This window comes from Aspergillus clavatus, genomic scaffold, assembly GCF_000002715.2.
Source record: "Aspergillus clavatus NRRL 1 1099423829802 genomic scaffold, whole genome shotgun sequence".
NCBI lineage: Eukaryota > Fungi > Ascomycota > Eurotiomycetes > Eurotiales > Aspergillaceae > Aspergillus > Aspergillus clavatus.
The window spans coordinates 1,966,896-1,981,271 of NW_001517097.1; the positions used below are offsets into that span (position 1 = coordinate 1,966,896).

General features: G+C 51.1%; 5 protein-coding genes across 5 annotated transcripts, besides 2 other annotated features; 3 read left to right on the forward strand and 2 right to left on the reverse strand.

Moving 5' to 3' along the window:
- Positions 1–408: 408 nt before the first annotated feature.
- On the forward strand, positions 409–2,410 carry ACLA_039990 (T6SS phospholipase effector Tle1-like catalytic domain-containing protein; the record flags this gene model as incomplete). The annotated part of the gene is made up of 2 exons (XM_001271208.1): positions 409–522; positions 584–2,410. The coding sequence occupies 2 exons, from the start codon at positions 409–411 to the stop codon at positions 2,408–2,410; spliced, it is 1,941 nt and encodes a 646-aa protein (XP_001271209.1).
- Positions 2,411–3,372: 962 nt separating this feature from the next.
- Positions 3,373–3,411: a microsatellite.
- A 196-nt stretch (positions 3,412–3,607) lies between these two features.
- Positions 3,608–3,629: a microsatellite.
- Positions 3,630–3,808: 179 nt separating this feature from the next.
- ACLA_040000 (uncharacterized protein) lies at positions 3,809–4,831 on the forward strand (the record flags this gene model as incomplete). Its single annotated transcript, XM_001271209.1, has 1 exon — positions 3,809–4,831. One exon carries the CDS (start codon positions 3,809–3,811, stop codon positions 4,829–4,831), a length of 1,023 nt encoding a protein of 340 aa, XP_001271210.1.
- Positions 4,832–5,570: 739 nt separating this feature from the next.
- On the reverse strand, positions 5,571–7,282 carry ACLA_040010 (flavin monoamine oxidase family protein; the record flags this gene model as incomplete). Its single annotated transcript, XM_001271210.1, has 3 exons — positions 5,571–6,568; positions 6,621–7,009; positions 7,065–7,282. 3 exons carry the CDS (start codon positions 7,280–7,282, stop codon positions 5,571–5,573), a joined length of 1,605 nt encoding a protein of 534 aa, XP_001271211.1.
- An 844-nt stretch (positions 7,283–8,126) lies between these two features.
- On the reverse strand, positions 8,127–10,015 carry ACLA_040020 (homeobox domain-containing protein; the record flags this gene model as incomplete). Its single annotated transcript, XM_001271211.1, has 3 exons — positions 8,127–9,584; positions 9,651–9,762; positions 9,837–10,015. 3 exons carry the CDS (start codon positions 10,013–10,015, stop codon positions 8,127–8,129), a joined length of 1,749 nt encoding a protein of 582 aa, XP_001271212.1.
- Positions 10,016–12,150: 2,135 nt separating this feature from the next.
- On the forward strand, positions 12,151–14,056 carry ACLA_040030 (sugar porter family MFS transporter; the record flags this gene model as incomplete). Its single annotated transcript, XM_001271212.1, has 7 exons — positions 12,151–12,211; positions 12,352–12,468; positions 12,532–12,811; positions 12,859–13,179; positions 13,245–13,604; positions 13,665–13,825; positions 13,881–14,056. The coding sequence occupies 7 exons, from the start codon at positions 12,151–12,153 to the stop codon at positions 14,054–14,056; spliced, it is 1,476 nt and encodes a 491-aa protein (XP_001271213.1).
- Between the last annotated feature and the right edge of the window lie 320 nt (positions 14,057–14,376).

Below are 14,376 nucleotides of genomic sequence, written 5' to 3' on the forward strand. Positions count from 1 at the left end.
TGAGGTGAAGGAGTGCCGGACGATCGACGATATCTTGAGTTCCCTGGAAGCCAAAGGTTTCTTTCAGCAGGGATCACCATAGATTCGTAGCCATAGCTTCCTTTCACTCCGTCGAGACTCGAGCCAAGGAGTCGATCGAAACCACAAATCTTCCCCGGCGGCGCCCTCCTGTGACTTACATCCCGCTACGGAGTACAGCGTGCCAGGGCCCAGCCACCTGCATCTGCCGTGGCATGTGTGCGTCTCTGCCCTGCACAGTGTGATCCTTTATATTTTGATCCCCACGAGGCGCGGTTTCCGTTGATCCATCGTTGCGATCTTGATACATTCTTTCGCTATCTGCCAAGTGGTCGCGCAGAGGACGACCACTTCCAACTGGCATAATTAGTCGGCGCCCTTCACATAAACATGGATGCACCAGGGCCGGCCTCTGTGCCAAAGCAATTTGTCTTATGCTTTGACGGCACTGGCAATAAGTTTTGCGGGGACGAATCAGACAGCAATGTGCTCAAGATTTTTCGCGTGAGTCGTACCCTACAAACCTTTCGACGCGTGCGCTTACCGAAGGGTTTGCATATTGAAGATGCTAGACCGCAGCAAGAGTCATCAGTTCCATTACTACCAACCAGGCATTGGAACCTACGTGACAACCAACACATTATCGAGCCATGGCCGAATCCACCGAATCAAATCGGCATATCTCAAGGCCAAGGACTCCGCCGTGGGCTCATCTTTTGATCAGCATGTCATGGGTGGCTACAAGTTCCTGATGCGCTATTATTCGCCCGGAGACGAGATCTATTTCATCGGGTTCAGTCGAGGCGCCTACATTGCGCGCTTTCTGGCGGAGATGCTCGATTACATCGGCTTGCTCGAGGCTGGGAATGAAGAGCTGACTCGCTTCGCATGGAAGACTTTCGCCAAGTGGCAGCAGCGTCGGCGCGGGGACAGCGACGAAGAAAGGGAGGAGAAGAAGAAGCTATTCCGCTTCATGAAGGCTTTCCGTGAGACTTTCAGCAGACCTATCACGCGCATCAAGTTCATGGGGCTCTTCGACACCGTCAATAGCGTGCCTCGGTTCGAGTCCGCCTGGATGCAGAGAAGCAGATTCCCCTATACCGCTCGCAGTTCGGCTCGGGTTATCCGACATGCTGTTGGCATTGATGAGCGACGCGCCAAGTTCCGACAAGATCTCATTTCCGAGATCAGGCCCTGGGCCATGAAGAAACGGGATGGCCACCGCTGGCATCGAAACTACCTACACCCGTTCCGACCAGATGCGGAGAAGCCAGAAAATGTCCCTGCCATTGTCGTCAACGATGGCACCAATAGACAAGAGAAGCCACAGGATGCCGCATCAGGCCCACCGGATCCAGGAGAGGCAGAATCCGTCTATCGCAGTGCAGCGGGTTCGCGTGCGGGAAGCATTCGCAGTTCCCACCACTACCGGTCACCTTTACCAGCCAAAGGTCGAAAACTGAGCCTCGCAGTTCCCGTGTTTACGGGCTCCACGGAAGACTTGACATCAATCAAGAGTGGTCATTCAGGAATTTCACTTCAAGTACCGGATGGGGCCAGTCAGATGGCCGAAGACTATGATGATGGTGGTGATGATGAAGACGAGGACGAAAGTCTCCAGGACATCCAAGAGGTCTGGTTTCCCGGCGGGCACGCGGACATTGGCGGAGGTTGGAAGCTTGGGCACGGGGAAGAATGGGCCCTCAGTCATGCTCCGTTGGTCTGGATGGTGCACGAGGCACAGCGGGCGGGCCTCCAGTTTGATCCGCGCAAACTTAAGCAATTCGAATGCTGCGAGGAGTATGATGGAGAAGTCTCCCCTCTCCGAGAGCACGTCCAGTGGAAAGAAGACATAGATCTCTGTCGGGATCCCGATCACGGGCACCACGGGCACCACGACCACGAGCGGATGAAGTTCCGACCATCGGAGAAGAAAGACGAGCAGCACATGTCCAAATCGAAGCGCGGGTTTCTAAACGCACTTCACCTGTCGAGCACTACCGGGCTGATCCATGACTGTTTGTCATTTGGAAATGGTCTTCCACCCATGTCGGTGGTATCATGGCGGATCATGGAGTATCTACCTTTCCGTCGAATGGATCTGCAGCGTGATGGCTCCTGGAAGCCGATCCGATGGCCTCTGCCGTGTGGGGAGGTACGCGATATCCCGAATGAAGCCCAAATTCATGTGTCTGCCATTCGGCGCATGCAGGCTGACCCGGGGTACCGACCGGGCAACCTGATCGTGGGCGGCGGTGGGCGCGGTGTTCGACGGGCTCCAGAAGAGTATGGTATTGGAGAATGGGTCGTCAAGGATCATCGAGGAGATCCTATCCGAGAAGTCTATGTCCGCAAGAGTGTGTCGAGGATGTGCAAAGAGAATCATGCGTGATCCTTTTTGCGATTTGACCCTTATATTCACTGCAGTCTATCTTCTCCCCTACATCCTAATTCTGAGATTGCTTGTTCCTATATGTGTTGAGAATTGCTTGCTGATATATCCCATCGATATCCTAATTGTGCTGAGATGACGACCCAAATTAATCCCTTGATGTGTCTGTTGAACTTCTGAACTTCTCAGTTCCTGTATCCATCCTATGATTATTGGAGCCGAGAACAGTAGATAGTACCCAAGTTGTATAGCTCACGGTTCCTATAATATATGTCCAACCTTGTACTCGGTAGCAGAGATCATACCGAGCATTCAACACTTAAAGATTTCAAATAATCCGATTCGCCTGAACAGATAAACCCTGACGATGAGTCAATGGGCCTCTGGTCCTTGACAGATGCCTTGAAGCGTAGCAAGCATATGTACAGAGTGGTCAGCGGTGACTATTATTCCCTCTGTCTATTCGCTTGGCTGCCTGGCCATCGGGAGATGTCTAGATGCGGCCAGACTGATCTCCCAAGGCTTGGTCGATCAGATCTCTCTATCTAGTTGACAGCCATGATCCTGGGAAACCTGCCCCTGTGAGAACTGAGATGACTATTTCGTTTGTGAAAGGGATTCGTTCGGTCGCTGTTCTCCGGGATTCTCTCTTCCCCTGAGGCTGACAAGCACAGATCACCGTATTCGACGATGACAAACGAGAGAATCTCCGAGGGTTGACTCACAAACGAAACAGCAAAAGAGGAAGCGAAAGGGAAAAGGCAAAGAAAAAAAAACAAAGTATCTTTTTGGTCTCGAGACTCCATACTTATCTCCAATCATCAATAGTATCAACTACACGAGTCGTGGATGGTTGATTCCCTTGCGTTTTCCCCATCCTCTCTTCCTGCCCGCTCATCTCCGACCGGTCGATCACGCCTCGGTTTGGCCGCTGCTTCTTCGTCGCTCGTCTTCCTCTAATATTCTTCTTCTTCTTCTTTCTTCCTCTTCCTCTTCCTTTTGCCTTTGCCTTTGCTTTCTGCATCGTGTCCTTGACCTCACCACTCAACTTTAATCTCTCCTCTCTCCCCTCTCCCATCTCCATAGGGTTTCCCTTTACCCGGTTTCCCTAGATTCAACCAACCGTTGGACGGGTTTGTTGGGGGATATAATATCCAGGGAGAAGAACTCTACTATCTTCCCCAGGCTCGTTATCTATTTTTTTTTTTTTTTTTTTTTTGCATCGCCTCCGGATCCTTGAAGGTCTGGGTTGCTGAAACCGTTGACTCTCATGGTTTTTCTTACGCAATCAAGCATGAGGCCAAGCTAGTTCGACGCGAATAATCGAGAGAAGGGGAAAAAAAAATTAACCGAATTTGATCTCGAGCTGAGGATACCTCCCTTTATCTTCAGGCGGATATGGAAGCGTCATCTCGTTTCTCCCCAGAGGGAACCATTCTTCCGCCCCGCGCTTCAGGATCGGTCGAATCAGTCAATTTGGGAAACCCCGGATATGCGACAGAGGCCACTGGCAAACCACAGCGCTCCGACAACGTCATGATCACCTTATCGCTCACTCCCGATCCTCCGGTCTCTCCCCCGAGTCGCCCGTCCTTTCCCCGCTCTCATTATCGATCACGATCTTTGGCGGAGGTTTCGGGTATTCCTCCCATGACGCGCGCTCACTCCTCGCCGGGGCTGGGCTCCAGAGGGCGATACATTTTCGTCAACGGTCGCGAAGCGCCGCTGAATCTGAACGAGAATGCCTCCCGACGATATCTCCCCTTGCAGGCTTCAGCGGCGGACTCCCTGGAGTCCAGAATGGTGCCGCTGAACATCAAAGAAACCATCTCCGAGCACGTGGAGCTTGATACTTCCATGAGATCCTCGCCGTCAGCCCACGGAGATTTTTACACTACATCCCCTGTGCTGTCTCACACTCTTCCCCGTGTCAACCGCCGTCGACCTTCGTCCCCTCTCCATTTTCCCGGTGCGATGTTGACAAGCCAACCTGTCAGCAGTCCCACCTCGATGTATTCTCCGTCAATGGTTTTCGGTTCGCGGTACAACGAAACCTTCCCTGGGTATTCTTCATCTGTCTCGTCAGTACCGTCGACACCAACCAGCCTTCGATCGCGCAGTCCCAGCATATCCTCCCTTGAAACCATCCCCGATATACCTGATGCCGAAGCTGCAGCAATCGAAGCTGATCGGATTGCAGCTTTGAAAGCTGCTGCAGACAGGGCAGACGAAGCGGAAGCGGCAGCCAACGGAAACAGGCGCCGTGGTGTGTCGGACGCTGCGAATCCTGTGGGCTCTTTCGCGACAATGCGCGGCGGTTCCGGAACCTATGGCGCAAGAGGCGATAAAAGGAAGCGCTGGAGTGTCTGTGGAGCCGAACGTCGACAGGACCTTGATCTGGAAACGATCTGGGAGGATTGATTGACGCTTGACATTCACTCGTGCCGGAGATTGTCCTAAAATGAAACTCTCTTGCCCCGTAACTCATTCGCCCGAATCGGAGCGCCTTTGCGGCCATACGTGAAAACGCTCCTGTCAACGCCATGTCCTCATCTCGCAAATACCATTATAACCCCCTCTCTGCGGCTGGGCTCAAACTACCGGTTACCACAGATCTATTGTCCAGTGTCCGATACCTGAAAGCCTCCATTTGCCTTTCCTCTGCTGCCCACGAGGATATCTCTCTTAGGCCTTTTGTCTTTCCACTGTAACCTATGCTTGCGGTTTACTTCAAAGTTCCACTATCGCGGCTGGTCCGTCGATATTGTTGTTGATTATTCATACTCGGGCGCAGGGGGGTTCCTTTCTACATATGGTGTTGTTCAGGGTGTCTTTGAAAGCATTTCTTATTCAACCTTTGGTGAGATTGATTCCGTCTATTTCCTTTATTGATTCCCCTCTTTGCTCTGTATCCCCCTTTTTTTTTCTTTTGTCCTCGGTCTGCAGGTATGGGAAGGCTTCGTGTTTTCGTGTTGTTTGGGTCTAAACAGGCAAGGACTCTGTTGTTTTGCTTTGCTTAATATGTACATACTGCTCGTTCGTCATACAAACCCATTCTTCCTTGATTTGGATGCATCTCGCGAGTTATACACACGACCACCCAACACGACAACAATATATACTTCGGCAATATGTACTGCGACACTAGATCGCACGGCAATCAAGCCAGACCGGACGTCCTCTCACCCGCCGAAGGCAACGAATCATCCCGTCCAGCAGTAACACCCACGCTCTCCAGCCCCCGGAACCGACAGATCTGGCCTGCCGCCCGCTCACCACTCCAGTACGCCCCCGTCGTCGTGCCCAGCGCCACAAACGGCGCCGTGTGCTCCCCAGCAAACCACACCCCGCGCTCAGGGCCGATCTCGCCCCGCAGCGCCTCGACGTCCCTGTCGCCGTGCGCAAGCCCGATCTGGAAATTGCTATAGGACCCGTTCCCCGCGTAGGCGTCATTCTGCCACTGCGTCGCGACGAACGCGAGCGGCTTGCAGTCGGCCGAGGAGGATGAGTACCCGCGCAGCCGGGAGTAGAAGGGCCGCAGGAAGTCGTCGAGGAAGGCGTAGTAGTCCTCGGAGGAAGGGTGGAGATTGGCGATGTGTGAGACGATGTGTGTTGCGCAGGGGCCGTAGGTGTAGAAGAGCAGCGTGGGCTGGGCGCAAGGGCCTGGTAGCCCGGCGAAGGAGAGGCATTCCTGGTTCCAAGGGATGTCTGTGGGGTGCTCGGCGTAGGTTGGGTTGAGGAATTGGGCGAAGACGGGGTTTTTCGCGCCCGGGGGATTCGAGGCTGTGCTGGGTCCGGTGAGCCCGTCTTTAGCGTCTATGTGCCAGAAGGCTCGGGGGAATGTGACGTATACTTTCTCGAGCCTGCCGTACGAGATACTATTGATGGCTTGGGCCAGCCGGAGGGGAAGCTGGGGGTGGAACGCGGACTTGTTGCGTTTCAACCAGCCGAGGGGACAGGTCACTACGACGTCGTCGAAGTGGTGGGTTTCTCCGGCGGCTGTGGTCAGTGCCACTGTGCGAGAAGCACTGGAGTCCTTTGGATTTTGCGTCTCAATCCTGACGATCGGCTGCTTGAAACGAATGTCTGCGTGCTGGATGGCAGCTTTAGAGACGTGCGCAAGGATCTTGTTGTAGGTCGACGCTACGAAGAAGTTATCTGCCCATTCTCAAGTCAGCAAGAAGCAGAAATTGGGATGAGGGAGACTTACTCCCGTCTATGCATTCCTCGAGGCAGAAGAACTTGAGACTCTGCCTCTCGATTGAATCCCCTACATACGCACCCCACAACCTGCAGGACTCTATACAAAGCTCCTTTTCCTGTGCGGTGAAGTCCGTCTGCTCGATTTTCTTTTTGAAGAAGTCGAGTAAGCTCTCATCAGGCGGAATGACATCCTTGTTCTTGTTGCTGTATTGGAAGGCTTCATCTATGGTAGTCCACAAGAATTCGGAGATCTTGGTAGACACAGCCTCATCAATCAGCTCGCCCTTTCGGGAAAAGATAATTTGCTGGCCTTCAATGTCCTCAATCGTCGTCTCAGTCAATTCTGCAACCCCGGCAATGGGGTTCTTGTCGGTTCCATGAATCCAGTTCGGGCCCCTTTCGACGATTAACATAGACTCTTCTGGTACAGAAGCGAGGTCGATGGTCTCACAAGTCTACAAGATGACCACCGATATTTGTCTGATGGACCTGTTTGACATCAGTATCTGATCTAGGAGGGCCGTCTGATGGTTGCAAACACACCCTTCCTCCAACCCGATCTCTCGCCTCGAAAATAGTCACTTGCACGCCATTCTGGACAAGAATGTCTGCACACCGCAGACCAGCGAAGCCAGCGCCGATGATCGCTACCTTCGAGCTGTGGCTCATCGTGATTGCACGCTGCGAGAGGCGGTTATGAGGAGTAAATTTCCTGAATTGAGCAAAGTGTCGATGAACATGCTAGCATTTAATTCAGTTAGTGCTGTCTGATACCAAAGTAACTCTAAACATGGCATGCCTGTGCATTGTTTGACATAATCGTCCAAACAAAGATGCATAGCTGATAGGTTCATTGAACCAACACCGAACACAGGGTTGAAAACCAACAAAATTAGGAATACCGCCGGTCTGATAGCTTTACTCACCCAGACAATCCGATGTCTGACCTTCAAAACGCGCAGCGAAGAAGGGAAGCTGCACATATAGAGAGGAGGTGAAGTTCGATATGCTCAAACCAAACATTGATTGCTTAATCAGTCACCAGGCGAACCACGTGCGTCCGTCCTGCATTCTTCTTGCCGCCAGGAGTTTCCTTCGACCTCACCTCATTCTTTGCATTAGATATTGGATCCTATCATGGTATTCTCGAGGCTTAATGCTGGGTTGAGATTATAGGAATCTATTGTATTCGTCTTATCGCTATATGAGCGGGAAATATGGTCTGAACATCGATATCACTTGGCATCTAGCCAAGGACACCATATCATCAATGACAGACAAGTGGTCATAGCCCAGAGGGCGACATATGTTCTGTGCAACCGAGGGCTATGTCCACGAAGAAAACAGACAGTTCAATCATTACAATATGAGCATCACTCACACATCATACATGGAAACACCGCTTGCTGGCTTGCGACATTCAACATGGACACAAAGGAACGTCAAGAGATATAAGACAAAGGAAAAAGAAACAAAGGAAATCATTCATTTCACAGTCAAGATGGAGCATTTATTATCTCCATGCTCCTTGACTCAGAGATAATAGGCCCTGAACACAGTCAAGATCTTCTTCTTGGCTCGCTCCTCCGCCACCAGCCATGAAAGCTGAGACATCCGCGTCTAGCTCTGGCATGGACTTGACGGATTTACGATGTGACGTTTGTTGAGAGATTCGTGGACGTCTTCCGCTGGATGACAAGGTCCTGCTAATCTTGCCATCCCGTCCACTGGCTTCCCTAAGAGCCGGGCGCTGAGACTGATGATGGGAAGCTGCACGACGGCGAACGTGAGAGACACGGGTTCCCGGAATCCAATTTTCTTTGTCGGAATCACCGCAGCCAAAATCCAGTTCTTCGTTGTCTTTCATGAGTTTTGAACTTTTATTTGTGTTTGAAGGCGTCCGGTTGAGGTAGCTCTGTGCAGACTCAAGTCGACCGAGGGAGGAGACTGTGCGCGAGAGTTTTCGCCGCTTTTCAGCAGCACGTTGGGGAACCGGTGTATTAAGATAATCCCCAGGCGTTGATGGCATGTGGTTGCCGTGTCTTCCTGACAAGCTTCGGGTCAGTGACCTTTGGCCCTGGGCAAGGAAGGAGCCCGGAGAGCCTGAGTTTGGAGCGCTCTGAGAACTCATGGGAGTTGACAAAGCGCTTCTCGCGTCGGTATCGAAGAAAGACTCCCAGTTTCGGGGATCCCGGGATCTCCCAAAGGTCTTGTCCTTCTCCATGGAGCTAGTTCGGGGCGTCCCAAGGACGACCGCACTACTACTCCTTCGAAGCCCGGTGAAACGGGCGCTTTTTGCCGAGAACATTGAGATACGACCCTTGGACGGAGATGGTTCATCTTCGCCACGAATGACTGCTTTCCCGTCTGAGGACATGGCGATCCGGAGGGAGTTGCGTCCTTTCGGAGGAGATGGTGTCAGCTCACCATCTCTTCGCACCATTGCCTCCCCATCGAAAGACAAAGATATTCGAAGAGATGGAGGTGACTTCATGCCCTGCAAGCCCACTGGCGTCGAAGTCTGCAGCGGCTCTTGAGTGACAAGCATATCGCCGTGGAGATCTGATAGGGAACGCTTTCGCTTGGCGGACTGTTGTGTATCATCAAGGGGTGTAGTGGCATCTTGCTGGGTGGGTGTTGGATTTGATTTTTCCGACGCCTCAGAGGATAAGCTTGTTTGCGAGCTCAAACAAGGCCGCACCAAATCGTCATTATCGCCGTGCACTATCGACTCATAGGAGGACTGTGGTACGCCATCGTCGAACGACAGTCCAGCGGCGTCTCTATCATGGCCTGGTCCGTCAAACTGATCCACACCGCTGGAAGATGACGGCTCTGCGGCGATGTTGTTGTCGTCGCTCGTTGACTGCCTAAGGGGACTGGACGCGTCCGATTTTGGGGCAAGAAGCTCGTGAGGCTGGAGAGGCTTGGACTTTCGTCGATCGTTTTGCCGACGGTTCTGAAACCAGATCTAGAAGACTCAGATGTCAGGATAATCGGTCCTGTGGTGTTTCCCATGCTTGCGCCCAAGACATACCTGCACTTCCTTCTCCCCCAACGATACACGACCCACGATACTGGCGCGAGCCGCTTTATCTGGTTTTGGGTTTCGTTGATATTCGGCCTCGAGAATTGCGTGATCCTCCGGACTATAACAACGGCAAAGCACTGATCAGCCGATTTGGACCAAATATAGATTATCTCACTGGGCTGATATATATACCTTGTCCGACGGCGTTTCTGACGAGCCAGCAGTTTATTATCCACGCGCGGGGGAAGATTCTGAGTTAAGGTCTTTTGGGAGTGCACAAGAAATGCATAGTTCAGAGTAGCAGACTCGGGAGTCTGAACAGCTGGCGGGGACGAGGAACACGCCGCAGCAGAGGGCTCCGGATCGGACATGATATCAAGATTGCAACCGGTGATTAGATCAAGATTGAGGCGACATGGAGAATTGGGGGTCAAGTTATGGGGAAGACCGGAAGAGAGAACCGTTGAGTTTAATGAATTAAAAACATTGGAATGAAAGAGAATTGGATGGTTTGAAAGAGAGACCTCGAGTGAACGAGAGGCTCTAGTGGTGTAGTGAGAAAAAAGCGTTCATCTAATCGCGTCGCGATGTGGACGCGGACGACGTAGCGTGTGCGGGCGTTGTACGGAGTACGGTCGTATTCCAGTTCTAGTACTCCGTACACTTCGGCCGATCCAACCCGGCCGCACGAGGAACCTTTGGCGTTGGCGGAGGATTCCACAGTTTTGGGGTTAAAAGTCTTAAATCTTAGATTGGATGAGAAGAGCAGAAAGAATGATAATGCCAGTCTGATTGTCTACAAAAAGAACTACGTACTACTATGGACAGTCACAGCCTCACAGCAGTCCGTGGTCATTCAACAACCCCCCTGCTGAGAGCTGGAGACTCGTCACGTGTGCCACGTTGACTCTTCCTGTCCACATTGAAGGTTCGTAGACTATGACATTCACATACGGTCTGAGATGAAAAGCTGTACAGCTATATCGGTCGCACAGAGGCGTTCATGATGACCTATGATTCATCATCTGCCTGTCCAGTTCAAAGCTGAGCCATAATCATTGAATTGAGAAGATACTCGAAGCAAGGAGTGGCACCGTGTCCATTAAGCCAGCAAAATCCTTGTGAAGAAAATCTCATATAGAGTTAGTTTAGAGAAAAGAAAGTGGCTATCCAATAACAGGTTCAAATAGTCTTAAGCATGGATGCTCCTTTCGTGTTCTCCGAATCTTTCGGTCAACACTTGGAATTTACGCCAAGCGGACCGTTTGGCGTGTTTCGCGATAAGACCGGGCGCGCCAGACGCGAAGTCACGTGCTGGAATGGCTACTACCTGCTGACTCATAACGCTCCCCGCAATCACGGTGCTCTAGTCATGTATATCACGTGATATATACCTGCCTCGCTTCCCGCCCAAGCAAGCCAAGTCGTCGAGTCGTCTCGCTCGAGAACCATTCTGGTTAAATGCTGAGTATTGTTGGACCCTGCGCTTCAGCCCAAATGTGGCAAACTCGGCTTACGCAGTGGACCGTATGACTTGAAGGATACGTCCGTTGGTCATATACCAGCCAAGCCTATCATCGAGTTCAGTGGACGTTAGCAATCCAGTCTAGACTCTTTGCTTTGGAACCCAAGATGCGTGTATCGCTGACGAGAAAAATGTCGAACTCCTTCTGCCCGGAATCGGCGCCCGCTATGCCGACTGAGCTTGAACTAACCCAAATGTCCTGTCACGGTCTCTGGCTTTGAATGGCTCAAATGCTTGTGCGAATGAGGACTCACACTCCCGGAAGTGATGGATCCAATGCCAATTACTTGATATCCCCCTGTCGCCAAGGTTCTTGCACTCATTAACGAAACTCCTCACCTGAGTGTCTCAACTCTCAAGATTGTGTCGATTCTTTTCCGCTTCCCAGATGTCAAAGCTTTGGGACAAACGAACGCCAAACCAGCCTCAGAAAGCATATGGTTGCTTGGCTTGTTCTACGATTGATCAGACGGAGAGATCTCCTTGTTATCCTGGGTCTCATGTGGTCCTTGGATCAATAGGATCGCGAAAGGATAAATGCAACATACTAGCCGCATCTCTATCTAATGCACCAATCAGATCCCTTGACATTTTCCTGCCAAACCGATTCTCAAAATGCAATCGAGTCCATTGAGTGGACTGCCGGATGAATACAAGAGCTAAGGATGAATCCTTAGTCACTTAAGGACCCCAAAAAGTCCAAACCCCGGATTTGCCCTTTCTTCCCCCCGCTCGCCATCGCCGTCACCTGGTGTGCTGCTCTCAACCTGGCATGGCCGGCATGGAGTGCTTTTGTCTCCTTCCGCCACTTATTGCGCCAGTAATACAAGCCTTTGTCGATTTGACGGCGCGTGGCGCATTGGCTGATTCTAGCTCTTATATACAAATGGCTCGTCCGCTGCCCTGTTCACCTGTTTTTGCCTCCCCTCGCTATGTATCTTACTCTTTGCGGGTGATCAATATTGCTTCGGGTGGAACAAAATGGGCAGATTTTTTACTATTTCCCTGGCTACCTTTGCGGCCACTGGGTCGTTCCTTTTCGGTAAGTTCAAAGTTAATGCATTGAATTTTCCTGTGGTTTCAATTCCTAGCCAGGAGGGTTCACCACATCTTCAAGGGCCGACAATATCCTTCATAATCCCTCTCTATTGATGATCAAGCTTATATGTCTGTCAATAATAGGATACGACTCTGGTGTGATGACCGATGTTATTGCTAGCCCTAACTTCCTCGCTTTCTTCAACACTACTAAAACATCTGCCATCATCGGAGCGATCAACAGTACATTCAATGGAGGCGGTAGGATCTTCTCTAAGCCAACAGAGTCAAGCAATCTGTCATACTGACGAGTTTTCCACGCAGCTGCTATTGGTGCCCTGCAGGGCGGTCTCACGATGGATCGGTTCGGCCGTAAATTCACCATTCAGATGGGCGCGTTCATCTGTCTCGTTGGTGCCATCCTTCAGGCCGCCGCACAGAACTTGGCTATGATTTTGGTTGGGCGTATCTTAGCAGGCTGGGCCGTCGGTCTCATGTCCATGTCCGTCCCAGTTTACCAGGCTGAAGTTGCTCATCCTCGCTCCCGTGGGTTGATCGTCGGTTTAGCACAACAAATGATTGGCGTCGGTTTCATCGTCAGCACGTATGTCTCCTGATCCCTGATCACAATCCACTATTCACATATCATAGGTGGGTTGGTTATGGATCGCTTCACGCACCGGATACCAGCGAATTCCAATGGCGGTTCCCTCTTGCATTCCAGGCAGTCCCTGCTCTTCTTCTCGCCATCGGTATGTTCTTCTTACCAGAGTCACCTCGATATTTGGTTGAGAAGGAGAAATATGACGAGTCCTTGAGGATTCTGAAGAAACTGCACTTTGATGGAACGAACGACGACTGGATTCAAGCCGAATATAATGAAATCAGGACAACCATTGAAGCTGAGAAGGCCGTGACCGTTTCTGGTTGGCTCATCATGTTTCAGGTGCCTCAATGGCGGACCAGATTGCTGTGCGCTTCCCACTTCCCACTTTTCTCGACTTGACTAAGCTTAGGTACTGACAACATCCATCCAGTCATGGTGTCGCTGTCCAGGTCTTTACCCAGATGACTGGTGTCAACGTAATTGGCTACTACCAATCCATCATGTACGAGGCTCTCGGCATTACAGGGAATCGGGCGACGCTAGTGATCGGCATCTACAACTGCGTAGGCCCCCTGGCCAATTTGATTTTCATCGTTTTCATTCTCGACAAGGTGGGACGACGCAAGCCCATGATGTTCGGTACAATCGGAATTACCATTGCTCTGTTCTGCGAGGCGGCATTGAACTCGCAAAATGTGAACGGTGAACGCCATGGTTACAGTATCGGTGGTGTTTTCTTCCTCTTCTGCGTGACTGTCATGTTCTCTTGTTCTTTTGGCCCTTGCAGCTGGTGAGTGCTATTGTTATCCGTCCACTTGATAGAGAGGCTATGGCTAACTGGTTTATGTAGGGTTTACATGTCTGAGGTCATGCCTATGCAGATCCGAGGCAAGGGAAATGCATTTGCTACCGGCATCGGAAACTGGACTGTCGCCACTCTCTGGGCCCAAGTTTCCCCGATTGCTCTGGGCAGTATCGGTTGGAAATTCTACTTCATTTTCGCCGCATTTAGTAAGTTCTGTGCTGGAGTTGCACTTCTCTGAATAGGGGCTAATAAGATATTCAGACATCTGCGTCTCCCTTCCGGTCATCTACTTCCTCTTCAAGGAGACTAAGCAAAAGTCTCTAGAGGAGATTGACTTGCTTTTTGGTGGCCGTGCCTTAGGCACCCTGCCTGAGAATGTGGCCGAGAAATCCGACGACACCGGCATCTCTGTCACAAACGTGGAACACACTGTTTAAAGTTGAATCTGCGATTAAACTTGGAATATGTGATGAAACCTATACTATCATGTATGCACGATTGAGTACATAGCATAACAGCTCACGACCATGATGTTCTTTGATTAGATCTACACTCCCTCGCCTTATGAAGATTTCCAAATCCTTGTGGATAATATCATACTCCTGGACAAATGAAGAAACCCACTGCCAGCTTGAGGCATATCATGCTGTCGAAAAGATTACAATTTGTGGAGCAATCTCGACTATAAAGATTATACTGTATGTTGGTATTGCCCTATGAATAGACGTCACCCGCACATATGAATCCCACCTGAACG